The 21,133-nt window shown below is 40.2% G+C and overlaps 1 protein-coding gene across 4 annotated transcripts in view; it reads right to left on the bottom strand.

The window, feature by feature from the left end:
* The window catches only part of STRBP (spermatid perinuclear RNA binding protein), a 197,834-nt gene that overhangs the window by 30,211 nt on the left and 146,490 nt on the right, over positions 1-21,133 (bottom strand). For 3 of the 4 annotated variants that reach the window (XM_088466890.1, XM_088466898.1, XM_088466905.1), the window contains exons 7-11: positions 19,656-19,750; positions 18,959-19,054; positions 18,580-18,691; positions 17,503-17,600; positions 7,966-8,077 (exon numbers count right to left, since the gene is read on the bottom strand). In XM_088466890.1, the coding sequence (XP_088323016.1) occupies positions 7,966-8,077; positions 17,503-17,600; positions 18,580-18,691; positions 18,959-19,054; positions 19,656-19,750 (513 nt within the window). The remainder of the gene's footprint in view (positions 1-7,965; positions 8,078-17,502; positions 17,601-18,579; positions 18,692-18,958; positions 19,055-19,655; positions 19,751-21,133) is intronic. The other variant, XM_088466914.1, reaches the window with a different exon arrangement.

Below are 21,133 nucleotides of genomic sequence, written 5' to 3'. Positions count from 1 at the left end.
AATTCTCCTTGCCATCACCAAACCCTGGATTTACCCATCTGATACCACTGCTCCTGCAGCGATCTCCCTTGGGGGCCTCACATTCTCTCACACACCCTGGCCTGGAGGTTTCCATGGTGGTGGTCTTGGGGTCCTTCTATCCTTGGGTCACTCCTACTAACTCTTACCTTCTGAGCCCTCCATCTCAATCTTTCCATTCGACACTCATGACATTTGCCTCTTCCAACTTCTTCGAGTAGCTGTCTTTTTTCGTCTCCCTGGCCTTCGCTCAAAATTCCTCCATCACTTGGCTTCCTGGCTCTTAATCTTCAAATGGGCACTCAAGACCCATTTCTTCCTCAATGCTTTCCAGCGTTCATCCTAACCCGCTACTCTATGCTCCTTCCTCACTATCTAGCCCACCTGTGTCACCCCTGTTTGACCGACCCTCCCCTTTAGAATGTAAGCTCTCGCGAGCAGGGCTCTCTTCCCCCATGCTTCTTCTTGCCTTACTTTTACTTTAATTTACAATGGCACCTAAAACTTGGTTACTGACACCCTGCTGCTTATCTAGGTGTAATGCAGCATTGTTTATAAATCAAGTACTTGTCCTTCATTGTCTGTACTATTAATAACTGTTGTCTTGTGTGCTCATTTGCTTCTGTACTTTGTAAGGCGCTGCGGAACCCTTGTGGCGCCATATAAATAAAAGATAATAATAAAAATAATAGACAATATAATCTGTAGTTTTAATGGTTAAGGTGGTTAGAAATGAATTCAACTGTAAATATTTTGTCATTAGCCCTCTTTCCCAGCTAGCACAGCTACAGCTGCAGGGTTCTTAGAATCTGGCATGCACACATTTCCTTTATATGAATCTACTGAGCATTACACACAGATTTGCAATGCATGGTGGATTTATTACAAGGTTACCAGAGTGCACTGAGAAGGTGGTCTGAGTTTCTTGGGACATGCATTCACCAATCTTATGCCAACTGAGTACTGGTCATAACCACAGACAATTACTTTCCGCAATGGTACTGTGTAAAGAATATTATCTTTCAAATGCTATGTATATAGTGTTATCCCTTCCCCGCCACACTCCATTTTCTACATTCCGGTATATAGAAAGATAGAAACATTGGGAGTCTGCTTTTTTAAACTATATTTAGTCTTTGCAAATGCTTGAAGGTTGTTGCACTTGTGAAGACTGAATATGATCAAAATAGCGCAGCTGTTTCCTGATGTTCTCCTTTTTACACACTGCCTGAAACATGCTATAGCTTCCCCTACTGAGCGGTCATCTGCCCAAGTCTTTCTCCAGCCATCCAGCATTGTGGGCATGAGTTCACTACAGCAACAGCAGCAATGACCATCATTATGACACTACTGACCTATGGATAGAATCATCCCATGACTCCCTAAGCAATCTAATTGGGTGAGAAATGTCAGTTTAGAATGAAACCAAAATGTCAAAAAATGTCAAAAGAATAAAAAAATAAATAAAAAAAAACCTATTTTAGGCAAATACAAAAGCTAAATAAATATACTGCATTGCAACTCTAACATATCCCTTATTGAAGACTATTTTTGTTTATGCAAATCTAGTTGTATGACAGGTTATCTGTAAGAGACCACAATAGAAAAGGATTTTACTTCTCCATAAAGTAAAAATTCCTGGGCTGTAAATCTGTTTGGTTTGAAGGGAAATATGTGCAGAGGGTGAAAGCCTGCAGTGTCCGCATTATGTACACGAGAGAGAAGAGGGACACGAGGAGAGGAGGATAAAACAATGAGTCAGAGAAGACAACTGAGTGAATGGTAATGCAGAAGGGGGTTAAAGGGCTTGTGGATCGAGAACGAAGAGAGCAAATGGACCTGAGAGGAGAATAGAGGAGGAGGACTGATAAGACATATGAGGTGGATACTGGAAGATACAGAGAAAAGTTATCCTGTGGATTGAAGGGGGATTTGAGCTTTGTGTATGTAAAGTGGGTAGGTGCTGTGTGTATAGCCCAGGGGTAGCAAACTCTGGTCCTCGAGAACTACCAACAGTGCATGTTTTCCAGGTCTCCTCACAGAATCACAAGCGTAATAAATTAGCTCCACCTGTGGATCTTTTCAAATGTTTTAGTGAGTAATGAATACACCTGTGCACCAACTAGGTGGTATGGAAAATGTGAACTGTTAGTAGCTCTCGAGAACTGAGGTTGGCTACCCCTGGTATAGCCTGTTACTTATTAGCATTTACCATAAAAAGTTTACAATTTGCATGGCTCCTACATTTTTAGCCTGGCTCCTGGATTGTAAAATATTTGCTTATCTCTGTTTCCTGACATATAATGGGTAAAATGGATAATGGATAAGCATTGACTAATTTCAACATGAAAGCCAGTTTATAATAAAAAAAACAAACAATATTTTTCCAGAAAAACTTTATTGTATTCTGTTAATTTCAGCTAGATTAGTCTCTAAGTGTCTGCAGTCTTCTAGGCTTTGACCATAACAGGACCAATCAGAAGCAGTGTATTATTATTACTAGTCCCCCCCCTCCCCATTTTAGTCATGTACAGGTTGAGTCTCCCATATCCAAAATGCTTGGGACCAGGTGTATTTTGGATAATGGAATATTCCGCATTTTGGAATATTTGCATATCATAATGAAACATCTTGGGAATGGGACCCAAATATACATACAGAATGCATTTACACACCTTATACACACAGCCTGCAGGTCATTTTATACAATATTTTCAAGAATTTTGTGGCTCAAGCACAGTTTGTGTACATAAATGAAATTCATTTAGGTTTCATATGCACCTACACACATCCTGAAGGTAATTTTATACAATATTTTTAATAATTTAATAATTTGTGCCTTAGACAAAGTTTGTATACATTGAACCATCAAAAATCATAGGTTTCATTATCTCAGTCATATGCCAAAATAATTCCGTATTTCGGAATATTTGGATATGGGAGACTCAACCTGTAGTAATATTTATCAGGGCACTAGGGAGGGGGTCCAGGACAGATGAATAAATATTTACCGATTAGGTGATAATGCAGCATTGAATGTCATTAATAAATGCAGGTGGTAGGCCTAACCCTGATTAGTCCACAATGCACGGCACTACATTTTCTCATATATTTATATTTATATTCCTATTCCGGTCTCTGAAATTCTTCATCAATACTGTGACTTTTAGGTCTTTGTATTTTGGTAACTTGGTAATGCAATTTATACCACAACATCAAACTATTTTTTTGATTAAATATTTTCATAAAATGCTCCAATTGCGACTTAATGCACACCTTTACTTTTCAGTGTTGCTTTAAAAAAAAAAATTCACCTAAAGAGACTACAGTGCATTGTATCATATCATGCATCAATTTTGAATTGGTACAGTAGCAATCAGGATATATACCATAACATCCAGCATCGAGGCAATGTTTAATTTACTTGTTGGTGCATGCTCCTTAATAAAACAAATATCCAGAATAGCTGCATATAATTACCAATGAGCTGAAAGTCAATTTAAAATTCCTAGCAGGGATCATACTTGCCTAGTAGAGCAACAATTTTGATTACCCCAATATAAACAAAAATCAAGACCAAGGAGAATTTATTAAAAAAAAAATACATGTAGCAAACTAAATTAATCCAGCACATTTTTGGATTTTAAAAAGGAATAGAACAGTTTAATAGCAGTATAAAAAAATTCCTGGCCTAATAATAAATAACTAATATTTGTGGACATCTTTTTAGAACCGCATAGGCAGATGAATTCATATTAATTTATACACTAGGAGAAGCAGATCAGGGACCTCTTGCGGTCTTCATGGATACATATGAACTAGTCAGTAAAAGTGGATTTCTCATGTTCCAGCCATTCTTTACTGTTTTGGCTCAGCTACTGTAGGAGTATCCATTCTGTGTTAATTAGGGTTTTGTTTTATTTTAATTTTTTTCCCACTTATTTAAATTAATCTTAAATTACTAAGTGTTGAGAAAAAAATGTACATGTAGAATTAGGAGTACCGGAATGTTAACACAGATTTGAGTAAAACATGTTATAACTTATTACTATTACAATGCTGCTCGACATGTATGTTGAGTTTTGAAAATAATTACCTTGTTCACCAGTTTGCTGAATTATACCCCTTTTACACCAGAGCTAAAACCTGGGTTACTGCAGGGTTAACCCAGGTAGCTCCTTGGTGTAAAAGGGGACAGGGTTGGATTACCGGGTTGAGTGACCCGGCAATCCAACACAGGTAACTTGCAGGGTTTAACACGGGAATGACCAGTGAAACCCTGCAGTGTAAACTGCGTGAGCCGGGTCACGATGACCTGGAGCGCGCTGCATGCCGGTCGATTGGCTAGCTCCAGTGGCGCTTGAAGAGGACGTCATCTCCAAGCATCCACTTCTACGTTGGAAGAGCTGGATCACTGCAGACCCGGCTCCGGTGTGAATGGCGCCAACTCGGGAATAACCTGGGTCGGCGCCGGCTAAATTCCGGGTCTGATCTGGTTTGGAACCCTTTTCCATCCTCCGGGTCAGACCAGGAATTTAGGAATAAAAGCGGTATTACAGAGATTAGGCAACACTCCTCTTCGGTTAGAATCAACCATTAACATGTTAACAGGATTAATTTTAAATTAAGGGCAGAGTGAACACTGCAGTGTTCTCCCCAGGATCAATTTCACTGCCCCACCCAGCTTTTTTTTTACATGCCACGCAACACAATCCTGCTCCAGGGGTCTGAGTCGTAGTGTGCTAACTGTGATGTAAACCATCGGGTGTGCGCACATCTCTGAATCAGGCCCACTGCGCTGAAGATACGCTACAAGTGGCACTTAGTTACCAAGTCCATTGATTAGTCTGATATAATACACAGCAATGAAAAAATAATATAAACTAAAGATAACAATACCTGTAACATCAATGTAGCTGCTCTAATATTAAGGCAACTCTAAACAAATCCCACCCATTTACAGATGAAAGCATTCATAAAATACAATACAAATCAAAAGATTTATTTTATATACACACACAATTTCAGTAGCTACTTAGCTACAAAGGTCAGCGGACACATTTTATTATATACAGATGTCTACGTGCGCTACAAGTCATGTTAAACATAACGCGTGTGTGCCGTGTGACTCGGTAGCGCTGAGCGTCTTTTCATGCGACCTTTTACCCACAAATGCATTTTATTTGCAAAGCGATATGAATAGGTCGCACAAGCCGCTTCTGTTGATGAAAATTATATGCAACATGCCTATATTCTGTTTGCAACTGCGGGTGTATCTGCATGCGAAATGCTACGTCACAGTGTCACAGCCGCTGACACTATAATGTAGCATTTCGCATGAAGATACCCTCGCAGTTGCACACAGAATATAGGCATGTTGCATATAATTTTAATCTGATTGTGCTTCCTAATCACATTACTTTGCGAATCAGACGCATTTGAAGGCAAAAAGCCGCACGAAAAGACACAGCGCTAATGAGTCACGCCACAGCATGTGCGACTAGAATGGCTGTTTAACGTGCAAGGAAGTAAGATGTTTGTGGACACACCTGTACCCTCTTTGTTATAAGTTAGCAAGTGCGTAATATATTGGGAGTGGTGGACCAAAAATAAATTCTCTCTCCCCACCCCCAAAGTGATATTTATTTCTCTGATGTAGGCACAAAGGGCCTGATTCAGCAGTGCACGCAAGTGCAGTGCTGATCGCAGATTCCCGTGCACATGACCCATTCTGTGAATGTGTAGAACGGGTCCTGCGTAGTCGCGCGCAGACCCTTGAATGCCTCTGCCTGATTGACAAATGCATTTAAGGGGCAGTGTGGGGGCGGCCGGCGTTCCCAGAAATGGAGGCACGTCCGCCCAAATTTCCGGGAGTGGTCAGCCCAGGATCTGCGTTGATCAACGCAGTGTCCTGGGCTTGCAAGCCGGCCAGCCTCTTACTCAGCTGGTCAGAGCCCCAGCGCCGTCCACCATCACGACCATGTGCAGCAGGGGGTGTCATACATTTCCTGTTGCATTTGCATAAAAGCAAGGATCACAATTACAAAGTTGCCTGCATCCTTGCTGAATCAGGCCCATAATTCAGTATTTTCCCATCTACTCTACAAACACTATCTAAAAAAACATTTTGTGGTGCTCTGAACTTATAAATAAATTTGGTAATTTAACTAAATGTTTTTTAAAAAGCCAGGAATCACTGTGTGCTCTGGTTGGCTGGGTCCCTCCAAGAGTGTCTAGCACAGCAGCTAGGTCTCATTTTGTTATATCTTTTTCTAGTCACACATTTTGGATAGTTCAGACTATAGTAAATACTATCCGAATCTATCATCAAGAAGCTACCTTTTGTCCAAAGCACAGTGGAATAAGACAAGCTATTGAGGTTGAGGGACAAAAGGTCCAAAGATAACAGCTGAAGCCTCAAACAATAAAATAGTACAACTTCAGACTTTAGTGCAAGATTGTACACATACAAAATAAGAGTTATGGTATGACATACCTTTGTTAACTCTTTTTCTTCGAGGTCCATATGGTTCACAGGGATACCTTGGGGCTTGTAGTTGGAGTAATCCATTGCACCACATAGCTACAGCTTTCAAGCTCCCAGCATGCACAGGACCTCCTCCCTATATACCCCGCCCCCGGCCACAGGCATTCAGTTTGTACACAAGCCTAACGGCAAAAGACGGAAAGTGGAGAAAGGAAGTACAATGTACACAAGAAACACTCTAAAAAACGAAGAGGGAATCAGTGACAAAAAAGAAAGGAACAGAACCCAACTGAGGCCAGGCGCCTCAGTGTGGGTGCCCTGTGGACCCTATAAACCTCAAAGAAAAAGATTTAACAAAGGTAAGTCTATCATAACTCTTATTTTCTTTTCATAGGGTCCAGAGGAATACCATGGGAATGTCCTAAAGCAGTTCCCTTAAGGGTGGGGATGCTCCTGAGCAGAGAGGAGAATCCACCGGCCAAAGGAAGCATCATGGGAGGCAAAAGTATCATATACATAGAATTTGATTAAAATGTGAACCGAAGTCCAAGTTGGCGCCTTGCACAACTGTTCTGCAGAGGCGCCACGATGGTCCCACAGACCGAGTAGAATGTGCTGTCATCCTGTTCAGAACAGAGATCAGCCTGAGTATACAAATGAGAAATAGTCATACGCAGCCACCGAGCCAGAGTCTACTTGTTAGCTGGCCAGCTTCGCTTAGGAAAACCATATAACACAAAAAGTGCATTTGATTTCCTGATGGAGTTGGTACAATCCACGTAGATACGCAGAGCTCGAACCACATCCAGTGAAGCTTCATCTACAGAAAGGCCTGAAAACAAAGGCTGGGACTACAATTCCTTCATTCATATGAAAACGGGATACCACTTTTAGAAGGTAACCCGCCCTTGTAAGGAGGACAGCTCTATTGTGGTGAAAAATGGGGAGTGACATGAAAGTGCTGCCAAATCAGAAACTCTGTGAGCTGAGGAAGCTGAGGAGATAGTGAGTAGAAAAAGTGTCTTCGCTGTCAACCATTTGAGGTCCACTGTATCCAAGGGTTCAAAGTTGGGAGCCTGCAGCGCCCTGAGAACCAAGGATAAATCCCTTGGTGCCACCTGAGGGACATAAGGTGGCTGAAGGTGGAGAAGACCCTGCAAAAAAGTTAACATCTGGCAGGAGAGCGATTCTGCGCTGGAACAAAACTGACAATGCAGAAACCTGACAGCAAAAAAAAACCTGAATGCCTGTGGATGGGTATATAGGGAGGAGGTCCTGTGCATGCTGGGAACTTGAAAGCTGTAGCTGTTTGGTGCAATGGATTACTCCAACTGCATACCCAATGGCATCCCTGTGGACCCTATGAAACCTGAAGAAGAAAAGATACTAACAATATATGTTAATAATACTTGTTCAATTACATTGAATAAATAAATAAATAAATCAAACATCTTACTCACCTTCCCTGTCTGTACTTGACCAGGAATATTTCTGGAAGGGTTTATTTGATGGTAGAGGGTCCATCTGCAAGACTTTGTATATTTGTCCAAAGGCTAATAAACGCAGTGCATGCTGTAATGGAAGAAGTATAAACAAGGCTCAATAGTCTGCGTGACAAAAAGTGTTACAGGGATCAAAATGTCAATATTTATTAAGCATAACTGCAGTGATTTCATAAAGGCATGTGTTATTTTGCAGGATTTCACACCAAATATCAAATTTGTAAGGATCTCACACCTAGGGGTATATTTACTAAAATTTGCGTTTTTAGAAGTGGAGATGTCACCCATAGCAACCGATCAGATTCTACTTAACATTTAACCAGCACCTTCTAGAAGATAATAGCTAGAATCTGATTGGATGCTAAGGGGCAACATCTCCACTTTTAAAAAAATATTTCACTTTAGTGAATATACCCCCTAGAGAAGCCATGGGATCGAGTAAGTTGAATTTATTATTTAACTTAAATCTATTGTATAATAACAATTATAAAAACACTTACAACAGCATATTGATTACGATCAAATAGCATATTTTGTAAACATTATAAATAAATGTGTAATTACTTAAACCACAGCCCAGCCAGCCCTACTGAACCAAATCTGTTCACTTATCTACATTTTACCCAACTACAGATTTATTAATAGTTACTTATATAGCACCAGCATATACTGTTGCTTTAAAATTGTGAACAAAATAGTAATAAAACAAGAGTGGGTAATAACAGACAGATAAAGCTTACAATATATAGGGATGTGTCCACTACACTTATTCTCACAGACATTGCAATTTAGCCACGCTAACCAGAGACGGTTTGAGAGAGGAGGGGGTCCGTGTGCAGGTTACTACGAAATTGAGGAAAAAGTACAGTCTAGTGTAAGAAAGCTAAAGACTGGTCCAATATGAGTGACCCGTACCACATGCATCGCTATGCTTACTCTAAGGAGAAAGTTTCGAAACTGAGGAACAAGTGCACAGCACAGGAATCGCGTCAGGTGTCTCATGCCATGTGGTGCAATAAAATGATAGGTATATAAGGACACATCTGTAAATCTATATCATAACTGAGAATGGCATTGTCCTGAGACTGATATATTTTAGGACTAATATTTGCAGTATATATTGATACTCATTTTTGTTTGCTGTTATGACTTGCGCTGACTTTATAATACTCCGCAGTGTGACATGAATGCTTATTTACAAAATACTCAGGAAGCCAGAGGGACATTGCTCTGCCCATAGAAAGTTTCTATCGATTCTCTGCATTCATTAACATGTAGGAGCTGCTTGCTGTACATAAATAAAATTGAAACATGAGCCTTAGTCATACTGAACAAAGCATCTGAGCACACATACGTAAACACATTTGCAGTCATTCAGCTCTTGTATGCTGTGTTACCCAGTGTTTGTGTAGAAAGCAGAATGTGCAGCAGCCTGCAACAGACCACTTCTCTTATAAATGTAATTACACTGTGAAGAATTCTAATCAGCAGCATGGCTGGAAACCACTCTCTGTGAGGAAGGGCTGTGTGAGAGTACTGTACAATGGCTCTACAAGGTCATCAGATGGGAAATTAATAAAGTGTAGCATGCAGCCACAACAGGGTCTAGATAAAATTACATTTGATTCACTGCAGAATGATGTAGTAGATTAGATCAGCAGGTCTGCAGCGTTTATAATACTTGTTTGGGACTATTCGGATATGAAATCATATGGATATCTATGGTAGCAGGGACAGATTGCAGGGAATTACTCAGTTAGGCATGAGCACTCAAACCTGCAATACTAGTATCCATTTATGTGTTTCTGTGACTATAACTGCTTGTCTGACCATACCATCATTAATAAACCAGACATCAGGAGACATCGGAGTCTATTTAAGATCTTTTGCAATTTCTGCCCATTAACCAATATCTCTTTATTGCCGTTATTCGTAATGGAGCTATTTAACTCATACCGGCTGCTCTAAAATGTAAACGTCCAGGCAAATTGTACAAACACAACAGTATACAGGTTTTTGCATAACTGTGTGTATTGCCGAGAAAGTGAGAGAAGCTTTATTATCTTTTAGTACATAATTTATGTCTAGTAGTGAAGTCCTATTTATAGATGAAGAGAACTTAATTTTCGTTGATTAATTTGCGCTAAGGTCCCCTGAAAAGCGAATACCACGAATGTACATCCGAATGCACTTTGGAAGTGCCATGCTGCGCTACCTTGTACAAGTGGGCACAATCACAAACAGATTAAACTTTTATCACATTAATGGCAAAACAACTGTAGACTACACATATTTCCATGTGTTAACGCAAAGTAGGAAAAGACACACTACTCAAACCAGCGATACTCTAGGCAGCTGTCCGCATTGCTCATTACACCGTTCTGATGCGATGTAGCCATGGTACTAACTGACCGAACTTTCTGATTGACCTGGCCGAGCTTAAAAAAAAAATCAGCACGTACCATATATTTCTTAATGTAATATGGACAGTTTTATACTAGATATTCACTAGAACATGGCAGCTTTATTCTCTATAATGCCATGGACTTGATATCCACTCTGATGTGCAGGAAATTTCAGAAAATATATCCAAAGTCATTGTACAGATTATTTTATATTTTCTCTTGACACCATTTGATAATCTCATAGATAAACTACAGAATAAGGCAGTGGCGGATTACTAGGATTGTAGTGTGGACTGTTTTCGGGTGTTTGTTGGTAGTTACTGTACTGCTCGCAGGCACTGTAACATATAGCCAAATATAAATTTATTTGCTTTGTTTGGGCTTATTTTTCATTGAGATTATTAAAGCTACTAAGCCCTGTTCCTCTTGCAGGAGCCCCGAGGAATATGTTGATCTCACTGCCCTGGCTGCAAACCAGAAGTACAATTTGTTAGTTGGGCTCTGCGGCTAGGGCGAGGGGGCATTTCGGTGAAGCATTTCTTAGGTGGTAGTGCTGCTTTAAGTAAAACCTTTATTATCCCTGCTAGTGGCAGGGACCATGAATAATTGAATAGCACAGTTAATCATGTTACATATGCAAAGAATACAAACAGGGAAACCCTTTGAAAGGATAATAAAGGAACCACTGGTTGCTGTAGTTTTTTTAATGTACTGTATTAGAAAACTATTTTTAAATTGCTTCCTGAATGTGCCATATATTTGTGAAGGAGTTTTGCATTGTAATCTGTACTGTGCTCCCATCAGCTCACCAAATGGAAATCATGAGAGTAGTTATTTAACCAACAGCTTGTAGTCAATGAATGTAAATATTAAACAGTGAAAATAAACCACATAGCACCAATGACATGTATAGAGTAGGCACCATCTTGCTTGCCCGGTTTCCTGCACTCATGATTGATACCTAGGGGTAAATTTACTTAAGAGAGTTTTTAGAAGTGGAGATGTTGCCCATAGCAACCAATCAGATTCTGCTTAACATTCATCTAGCACCTTCTACAAGATAATAGCTAGAATCTGATTGGTTGCTATGGACAACATCTCCACTCCTAAAGACACTCACTTTAGTAAATATACCCCTTAGAGTACAGCTGCATAGTCACTTTATTTTTTCTTTTTAAAGGCACAGACAATTACTGAGGAAACTATACTCATAATAAATTATTCAAGATAAACAGCTATGCTTATCGAAGGCGATTTAATTAGTTAAAGGCCCGGCCTGCCACCACAACACAATGGATACCCCTTTTAATTGCTCCCTGCAGATTGCAGAAATTTCTAGACCCGAGCAACATCATATTACAGTTTATCAAGTACCGATTAATGCTGGGTTCCTTTGAACTAATTAATTGTAATGCTGCAGATTTCTCTTAATTACAGAAACTCACATTCTTTATTTACATGACAAAAAAACCCCATCAGACTTGGAATAGGAGTTGAGAAACAAAGGGATATTTGCAGTAAATGAAATGTGGGCATCAAAACAAAAACTTTTTTTTCCCCCTTTTGAGGAAAGGGTATGTCTGCTAGGTCATCATCAGTACAATTGAGACCTTTAAAGCTGAAATGTGTATTTATTTATTTATTAACACTTTCTTATATAGCGCAACATATTCCGTTGCGCTTTACAATTGTATGATCTGTATGTAGTCTAACTGAAACATGCTTTATCCTGTCCCAAAAAACTTGACCAAGCAATGAGTTAATATTATATTATAGGGCTGTTCTGAAACCCTCACCTCTCACAAATAGTCTGTCCTCTTGTGACTCTCTGGCTCGTTTCCAAAGACACGCAAACTATCAGGCCAGGGATCTCACAGAACATTCATAGACATGTATTTTGTCAGCATTTGATATTTGGATGTATGGAGTACAAGTCATATACACAGCAAAACAAATCCATCACCAGTGAGACAGCATGTGCTTCTTTTCCCTAACTCTATTCTGACTTCAGTCACAGACATGATTTCCTAAGCAAAGTGCATCTTACCCTGCAGTGTTAAGTTAACCCACTAGCCGCAGAAACATTAAATAAGTAACTTTCCATCTCAGTAGAGCATTATAGTAGGGAATGGCTTAAAGTATTTTGTATCATTGATTCCCAAACTAAATCTTTCAGACATTTCCTTTAATCTCTCTCCAAACACCCCCCCTCCCCCCCTTCACAAGATTCAGAGAAAATGAGAGTGATACTAGATCTGTCTCATTGGATTTCGCAGTTGCACAAATGAAAGATGGGTCAGAGCAGGCCAAAGGTTCCAGTAGTAGTATATGATACCTCCTAGACAGCAACTTCCTTTTGACGCCCACAAATCCTTTTCTATTCTGGGGAAATGCTGACACAACAATGTTTTGCTGTGGACACAGACCCTCAGTGACACACGGACGGCTGTTCGATGGTTGCACCTTTGATTAGATCTGTGCTCTACCTACAAAATAATAATCATCTCACAAATAAAAAAAACAAAACTACTAAAAACTTAGTGACGGCAGTGGGAAATGATAGAGTAGCTCACAGGAGTGTCATCATACCAAGGATGGGGGCCTTTTGAAGATCTACTGGAATACTATCTCAGTTTACTGTAGCTGCTAGACCCACTGAGTTCAACTGTCAGTGCTGTTGCCGCCTCTGTTCCTACTTTGGTGATCTTTGAGGAATCCTTGGTGGCAGCAGCTGCCGGCGCAGTTTGGAGAGCAAGTGTCCTGGCTGTGTCCAACTCGGAGCATGATGCCAATCTAATATACTGGGCACACAGGTACTCCGAGCTGGCAAGTAACCAGCCACAGGACTCGTGCAACACAAAAGTGAAAGCCTTGCCCACAACGTTTAGAGGAAGGAGGTTCAGTTGATATAAATGGTGACGGACATTTCTGGTTCCCAACAGTTGACGGTTAAGATTGCTACAATGACTAGTACATTTTTCATGTCTTCCTTCTTCCATTAGCTCTCCTCATTTCTCCCACACAACAACATCGGTAGCTGTTGCTGATGAGGTGACTATCTTGCCGTAGCTACATTGCACCTTCCCCATCAGCATCTTGTTATTCCCCTACTTTATCAATCATCTTTCACTCCTCTTAGATTGTAAGCTCATGTGTGCAGGCTAGCTTTAACTTTTTCATAGGATTTGTTTGTGCTACCTAATATGTGGACACTTTGTAAATAAAGAATACTAATAACAACCTACCCAGCAATAATGCGTAATCCATTTAAAAAGGTATATAATAACCATTGTTAATTTTATTTTCTGCAAATGCTGACTAACAGCAGTAGCATGTTATAAAAGTACACACAGACATTTCAGGCCTGTGCAGAATACGATCATAAAAAGTATTTTAACAATGCATGTTGAGGTAATCCTCCTGTACATATTACTACTACAGATGTTATTATAAGCCAGGGCTTGACAAATCCCAGGGGCCAAGTCGCCATGGCTACCAGATTTTGCTGCCTGGCTACCAGATTTTGCAGTGAGGGAGGAAGCAGATCCTCATCAGCCCCCGCGGAGATTCGTGCCTATAGTATTGCGGCATTCATTTCATGCACAGGAGTGCACGTGCTGAGTGTTGTCTGCGGTGACTGCTGTGCCTCTGTCCATCCTAGCCTGCGCTGACTACTCCTGTCCGTCTCATCCTGCACTGACTACTCCTCTCCATCCTGGCCTGCTCCGACACATGCTGTCTGTCTCAGTCTACGCCGATCCTCCTGTACGTCCCGGCTGTCTACTGTCTCCTATCTCTGGCTGCATAGAGCTCTCCGGTAGTAGGGTCTATGTGTGGCCAGGGATTGTGGAGCGGCTTCAGAGGGATAGTGCTGTGACCACGACGGGAGGGGGGTTCTGTTGTACTTTCTGGCACCATTGATTTATACGAAATGTGGTCCGTTATTACTGGAGGGTGGGGGGTGGAGCAGGCGAACTGTGCAGAGTAGTGAGAAGGCCTCCATGTTACCATATCCATTCAATTGCGACCATTTTGTGGATTAGTATAGTGTGTATAACAGTTGGGGGGACAGTGATCTGGCTCCTACACTGTCATCCTGGCTCCTAGATTTTAGAAAAATTTGTCAAGCCCTGTTATAAGCTATTCTTTCTTTGTATAATAAAGCATTGATAATCTTTCTTGGGATATAACTGCAAATTTACATGCATTATGGTAAAGCTACGTCCTTCTGAGCTGGCTTAGAAAGAGTGGTGGCAACTGGTATAGAGCACCTTTTTTCAAAGGCATAGATGGGCAGTAAGTGACCCTCCAGCTGCTGTGAGACTACATATCCCAGCATGCCCTACCATACTTTTGATATCAGGGCATGCTGGAATGTGTAGTTCAACAGCAGCTGGGGACTCTCATATTGCCCACCCCTACTCTAAGGAGGTGGATACAAGGAACTCAACACAAGTAAGGTCTGCACGTACTAAAGGCGGCGGCAAAATTGAAAATTTGGTGCTCGATATTCAGCAGGATAAAGTCAGTATAGAAAAATATATATTTTTTTATTAATATACATATATATATTTGTCACCACTAGAGCCACCATTGATGTTTTGCCAGTATTCTAATCATGTCGATATTTCATCAATGTCGACAGTATGACCTTGACAAAAAACTCAAGTCAACATTAAAAAGGTCAACAAAATATACCACACCCTTTCTAATCTTCCCAGTGAGAGATTAATATTAGGTATAACTACGTGAAATAGAAACGTACACCACTCAGCCTTCAGGCTAAGTCCAGAGCACCCTGTGTACCTGTGACGGTGATCAGCCGTTGTATCATGGAGCTCTGGTCGTGAAACCCAAGGCTCGAATTCAGGAACTTCAATAGCAAGCCGCACCAGCATGAAAGTATTCCTGGTTGGGGTATCCCTTTAGTCTGATGGATATTATTGCTTCAATATTCAGTATTCAATATGACAGTATTCCTAGGATTTATATCCCAAAATCTACTTTGGAACTTTTTACTGTCATCTGTTATGAATGAATTACTTACTATTAACATCAGACTGCCTTTACCAACGACACTCTGCCTTGGACTATATTGTCAATTTTAACGGATTTATGATAGCCAGCCATGGGTTTATTGTTATCACGGTGCTACAAATTATCTAGCGAATATTATATTACAGCTACTGTTTATTCATTTAATATATGTATTTTAATGAAAAAAAAATGTTTTTCAAAATACTGACTCCATCCTGCTGAATATAGTGCTCCACATTTTCTGGCTAGGAAAAAAATATGCCATGGAAGGAAGGAAAGTTGCAAGTTACAAAAAACCTGGCGGGACGCAATAGCATACTGTAGACCTATTTTATAATACAGGAACATCAAAATTATAAAATATACCTATAAGACACAAACTGACAATACAATACTAAAATTACCACATACATTTTTTTTCTGGTAAAAAAGCAGAATATGCTGGTCATGCCGTCTACTTGCTTTAAGTTGGTACATACTATATAGATTTATTATAGGCCCAATCAGACGACAATTGGCTGATCGGCTTAATAATTACACAGTGTGTATGCTGGAGTGTTAGCTGGTAAACGGCTTCAAACGCTCCTGTAACAGGTTGGAACCTGGTGTGCTACACACATTATCTCGCTCCCGACCTCCCTATCCTGCTGAAGAGATCTGAAGGAAGTATACACTGATCTAGAAATTGCACAGTAAGTGTGCTCACCGATCCGATAATCACTGTCGGATCAGAGCGTTTATCGGATGAGCGGAATTAAACTTCTAGTGTGTATCGAGGTTTAGTATAATAAGGACCAGGGTTCAAATAATTGAGACACAGAAATATATATTCAATTTCAATAAAATTTTATGTTACATAGAATAGTGTAAAAAGTTAATATGATGATCCATCTAGTTTTATCTAAGGGGGATCCAGACCGTACTTGTGTACTTGAGCTGCAGTCTATGAGAGCTGCTAAACACACAATACCGCCTACTAAAACAGCACATTCCTCAGCGGAAGGGTTTGGCTGCTGCTGAGAGTTGCAGAATGGAAGCAGCTCCACATTACATGTCAGACATACTTAATGTGTTGTGAAAAGCATTGACAAGAAGCAATGAACTAAAAGAATATTAATAAGTGTAAAGGAGGCAGTCATCTGCATTACACTCTAGCTTCATATCACAGTTCAGGGTCAAAGGAACAGATTATAAGAGTCACTAGTAAGCTGACCTCCGGGACGTTCTGAAATGTGCCCTGTAAGAGGGAAAGACGTAGAACCTACACTACGTCATCTGCACTGAACCGTAACACAGGAGAAATGTATATCTATCATAGATCTCTTATTTCTGTAAGAGTTTACGATGAACCTACATACATGCAGTACCAGCAACAGAGAAAATGGAACCTCACTTCTTACCCACCGAGGATTTAGTCTGTTGGGATAGTTCAATGTCTCTAATAAACATTTAATATTTACTGTATCAACATTAAAACGTCTTCATAAACGTACAGTATACAGTGGAAATCAACATAGATGCACCTTCGTATTCCAGCCCCATTTCCCTGCACATTACATGCAGTATAAATGCCAGCTTCTGTCACATGATGATAAACTCACATATAACCATCTACAGTGATCCCCCTCCTTATCACACAGAGTAACACACTTATATTAGGGTATGCAAACTGGCAGCATGTGAATGCACCTTTACACTCAGGGATGAAGGTGGACTTGGTAAAAGGCTGGTGAGGAAGGGAACATGTGGGTGAGAAGCCTGGAGTTAGCCTGATAATGCTGCTCCTTTGAGAAATCTGGAGCTTCAAGGTGACGTGTGTCTACCGGGGCAGAGACCAGAAGGTGGGTCTCATTAGAAGCTGCCTGGAGCTGATAGCAGAATGTAGTGAGAATGTGAAACAGGCACAAGATTGTTTGAGACACTGAGGTCTAAACCACCCACAATTGCCTGGGAGTATGAACAGGTAAAGCGCACTTAAGTGGTTCATTAAAAAGCAAATAAAATGCTGACCTAAAATCTGCGAAACATCTAAAGTGTCTCCTGTAACAATTACCTGCGCACTTTGTGTGATCTCCTCTTTCTCTTTCTCCGTCATGTAGGCCAAAGTATCTGTGGGTTCCCTTTCACATGGATCATGCAAACCTGGCCCTCCTATATGAAATACAATAGACCGTATTTATGGTATACACTCTTGCAAACATTTTGAGAATGTAACAGTGGCAACATTTTCATAGTATTGAAAAAGGAAATATGAATTAAGATATAATGATTCACAAATCTAAATTCTAGTTTATTTCAACTTGTAAGTTAATACCCCTTTTACACCAAAATCCAAGGTCTGACCTGGGATTCAGAACACAGCTCCAAACCGGGACAAAACCCAATCACATTGCGGCTCCGACCCGGGTTATTCCTCGGTTTGCCCGTTTACATACACTGCACACGGGTGCAGTGTTAAGTGTTCTGCCTACGCTTGGAGAGGACATCATCTCCATGTGGTGATCTGGCTCGTTTTGTGCTGTAAACGTAACCCGGGTCCATGTGGTGAGCCAGCTTTTACACTGAGCGGCGACCCAGGTTGACAAGGCAATAAACCGGGTTATTTGGCCGGTGTAAAAGGGGTATAAATTTGATGCAGTACATTCTTTTCAAAACAGGGAGGGTAAAATTGTCATAGCAGGGATAATAGGACATACATTTACAAAGTATAGCCGCTGGGTTAAAGAGAGACTTTAACCATTTTCTCTAAGTGACTATAGTGGATATGATGCTTCTATTTTTAATCTGATATATTCTGCAATCAGACGACTTCCTCAATGTAATAACCATAACCTCCTGTGGTAGAATGATGTTACAATTGATTGTGCTAATGAACTTACTTCAGTAATGAAGCATAGGAATGGCGGCACAAACACATACCTGATAAAACTGTTCAGCAGAAGAAAAAAATAATAATTAAAAAAAATAAATCAAGATAGCATTGCTCCAATTGCCAATTAACACTAGGCAACCGGGTCTATCATGTGTGTGGCCAAATTGGCCACAGTACTGTTTGTTCAGTGATCAGGTCTAGCATCAGTGAACATAAAGCCTCAGCATTATTCAGCTGTGTATGTTACAATAGTCTTACCAGGCAAAATGATGCCAAATGCCAGGCACTCCATGACTCTTCGTAATGCTTCACCAGCACCCAGTGGCCTATTAGATGTTCCTATGGCTTTTTCGCATATGAGTTCCAATGGCTGAGGGAAATGAGGTGGAGAGTGAGCTCTAATACTGTATTTTGGGGTGGCTGTCATTTATATTTGTAATCAAAATAGTTATCATGGTTACGGTGAAACTGCGTATTTACTGGAAAGTGAATATGAAACACTTATCTACTGCATTAACAAGACACACAGTACAAATGAGAAAGCATTTTAAAATATTGTACATCAGTTTGCAGCCAACAGGAAGTATAAGCACCGTGTCATGTCCAACCAACTGTAGTCATCGGTAGTTAAACTCACCCATCCTTTCAGCCGTGCCCAGGTGGGTACTCTGTTGCACAAATCTCGCAGAATGCGTAGTACAATTACACAAGATTTTAATCCGTTTGCTCTTGCCTGAAATAGACAAAATGGTTCCAGTTCTGCTGCTGTGCTCACTCTTTACCCCAACCTACAAAGGCCTCGGACAGATTCTTTAATGTGATTACTGAGTAGTAAATGATTAAGTGCATGCAAAGAAAATTACAGAATGACAAAACATCCATGTTTAGAAAGGTCAGGCTTTAAAATAGAACTGAAAAGCTTCATGTAAAAGATTGCTTTTGTAGCCTCATGATAATGACGTGTCACCTAGCACTACTGAATCTAAACCCATTCTGAACAGCATCCGTGTCAACTTGCGGGCTGGTCAGGAGGCCACTTGGCAGGGATGACACGTGCACAACTTTGACTGGACAAGAAGGTTGCCAGTTGCGTGTCATCAACACAAGTAACAACTCATCGGCTAGTAACCAATGAACAATCTCCAGTAGGCCACATAGATGGCACAGCTGCTAGGTAAGCATGACTTGAAAGTAAATATAGAATTATATACTACTCAGGTCTAGTATAATGGATTACTGTGCATGAATTCATGAGGTCATAAATAAATCAAATGAAAAAAAAAAAAAAATCTCATAAGGCTACAATAACAATAAGGTAAGAACAAATAGCCAACCTGAAACCATTTGGCATGTCGAAGAGACGCCAAGGCGTTCAGGCATTTCTGCCTGTCCAATAAGTCCGGTGGATCTTTCATCGCAACATTTTCTACTGATAAGATGGGATAAAAAAAAAAGACAGATACAATTTGACCAAGGGGATTCTGTCACAGGAAGAGTATGGCAGCATCTGAACAAGCTAATAAGACTCCCAGAGAAACTGAATGGTTCACAAAGTGCACGGCGGTTATATTATCCAAAGGCCATTCAAGTAGTAATGTGCAACACAAAGCAAAGGAGGCATTCACTTCCAGTTTACAAATCGATAACAGCTATGTACCATCTGGGATCTTATTAAAAATGCACAACATATTTCAGGACGTAAAAATAGGCACATAGCACTTCTTGACCCTCCCTGCACCAGTCATTGTAATGGTATGTTGCAATCCTAGGTGTCCAGGTATAGGATTTTATTTGTGTTTGTAAAAAAAAAAAAAAAAAGAGTAGACTTATAATGCAGATGCAAGCAAAGTGTTATTTAAAATGCTCGTACTCCAATGTAAATAAGAAAAGTTGATGGGAATTTCATTAAAAAAATAAGACCGGAGGTAGAAGTACATTTATACACTTCTATGGCCAAAGCACATTAAAATCATATTAAATATTTTGCTGTATTCCCTTTAGCTACGTTGAAATGAAAGCTATAAATCTAAATGGTAGGCTTAAAACCTTTGGCTCTACCAATTTTTCATGCTCAGTGTTTTCATAAAGATCTTTTATCCATCTTAATGTGAGCAGTCATTATAGCTAGAGGAAATACAAGGCTTTAACCATGGTAATGTCAGTGTGATATTCAGGCTCTCTCTGTATGGCTGTACAGTATATGTGCAGATATCACGGAGGGTCTTAGATGTCCACTATTATCAAGACCCAACATAATTCTTCAAACTGGCCCTAACCCACAAAATCATTTCAAAATTTGAAAATTTTCCCCTAAAAATACTATGACTTTGCCTCATGTGTGTCTTATTCATGACACTGTAGGGCCATTGAGGCTGTCTTTTTTTACATGTGCAGTTATGTGCGTTGAACATTTTATTACACACTGCTCCTTAGGCAAATAGATTTAAATTTTAAAATGTATGTCTCTACCAAGGTGAAACATGGAGGCACATAACAGGCTCCATGAAAAGTAAAGGAATGTAATCCGAATACCGCAGGCTCTTAAAAATTTGTATGTGGGTTGGAAATGGTTATTTACCTCTCCGCTTGCCAAGGAACGCCCCTAAAATGGCATCCTGACTGCAGACAATAATCCCACTCTGCAAAATGAAATCTCTTTTCTGCACTGCTTGACAACATTTGTCAATCCGATGCATCCACTCCATACTTCCCTAGGAATGCCTTTACCATGGGGAACCTGCTGATCCACTGTAATCAAAGCCATCTTGCACAGTAAAAGTCTACGAACCTTGTGGTAAATTTAGGCCAATGG

Source organism: Taudactylus pleione, unplaced genomic scaffold (assembly GCF_031769625.1).
Source record: "Taudactylus pleione unplaced genomic scaffold, aTauple2 ptg000009l, whole genome shotgun sequence".
Lineage (NCBI taxonomy): Eukaryota > Metazoa > Chordata > Amphibia > Anura > Myobatrachidae > Taudactylus > Taudactylus pleione.
Note: the sequence above shows the minus strand (reverse complement) of the source record. Positions and strands in the feature narration are given on the sequence as shown.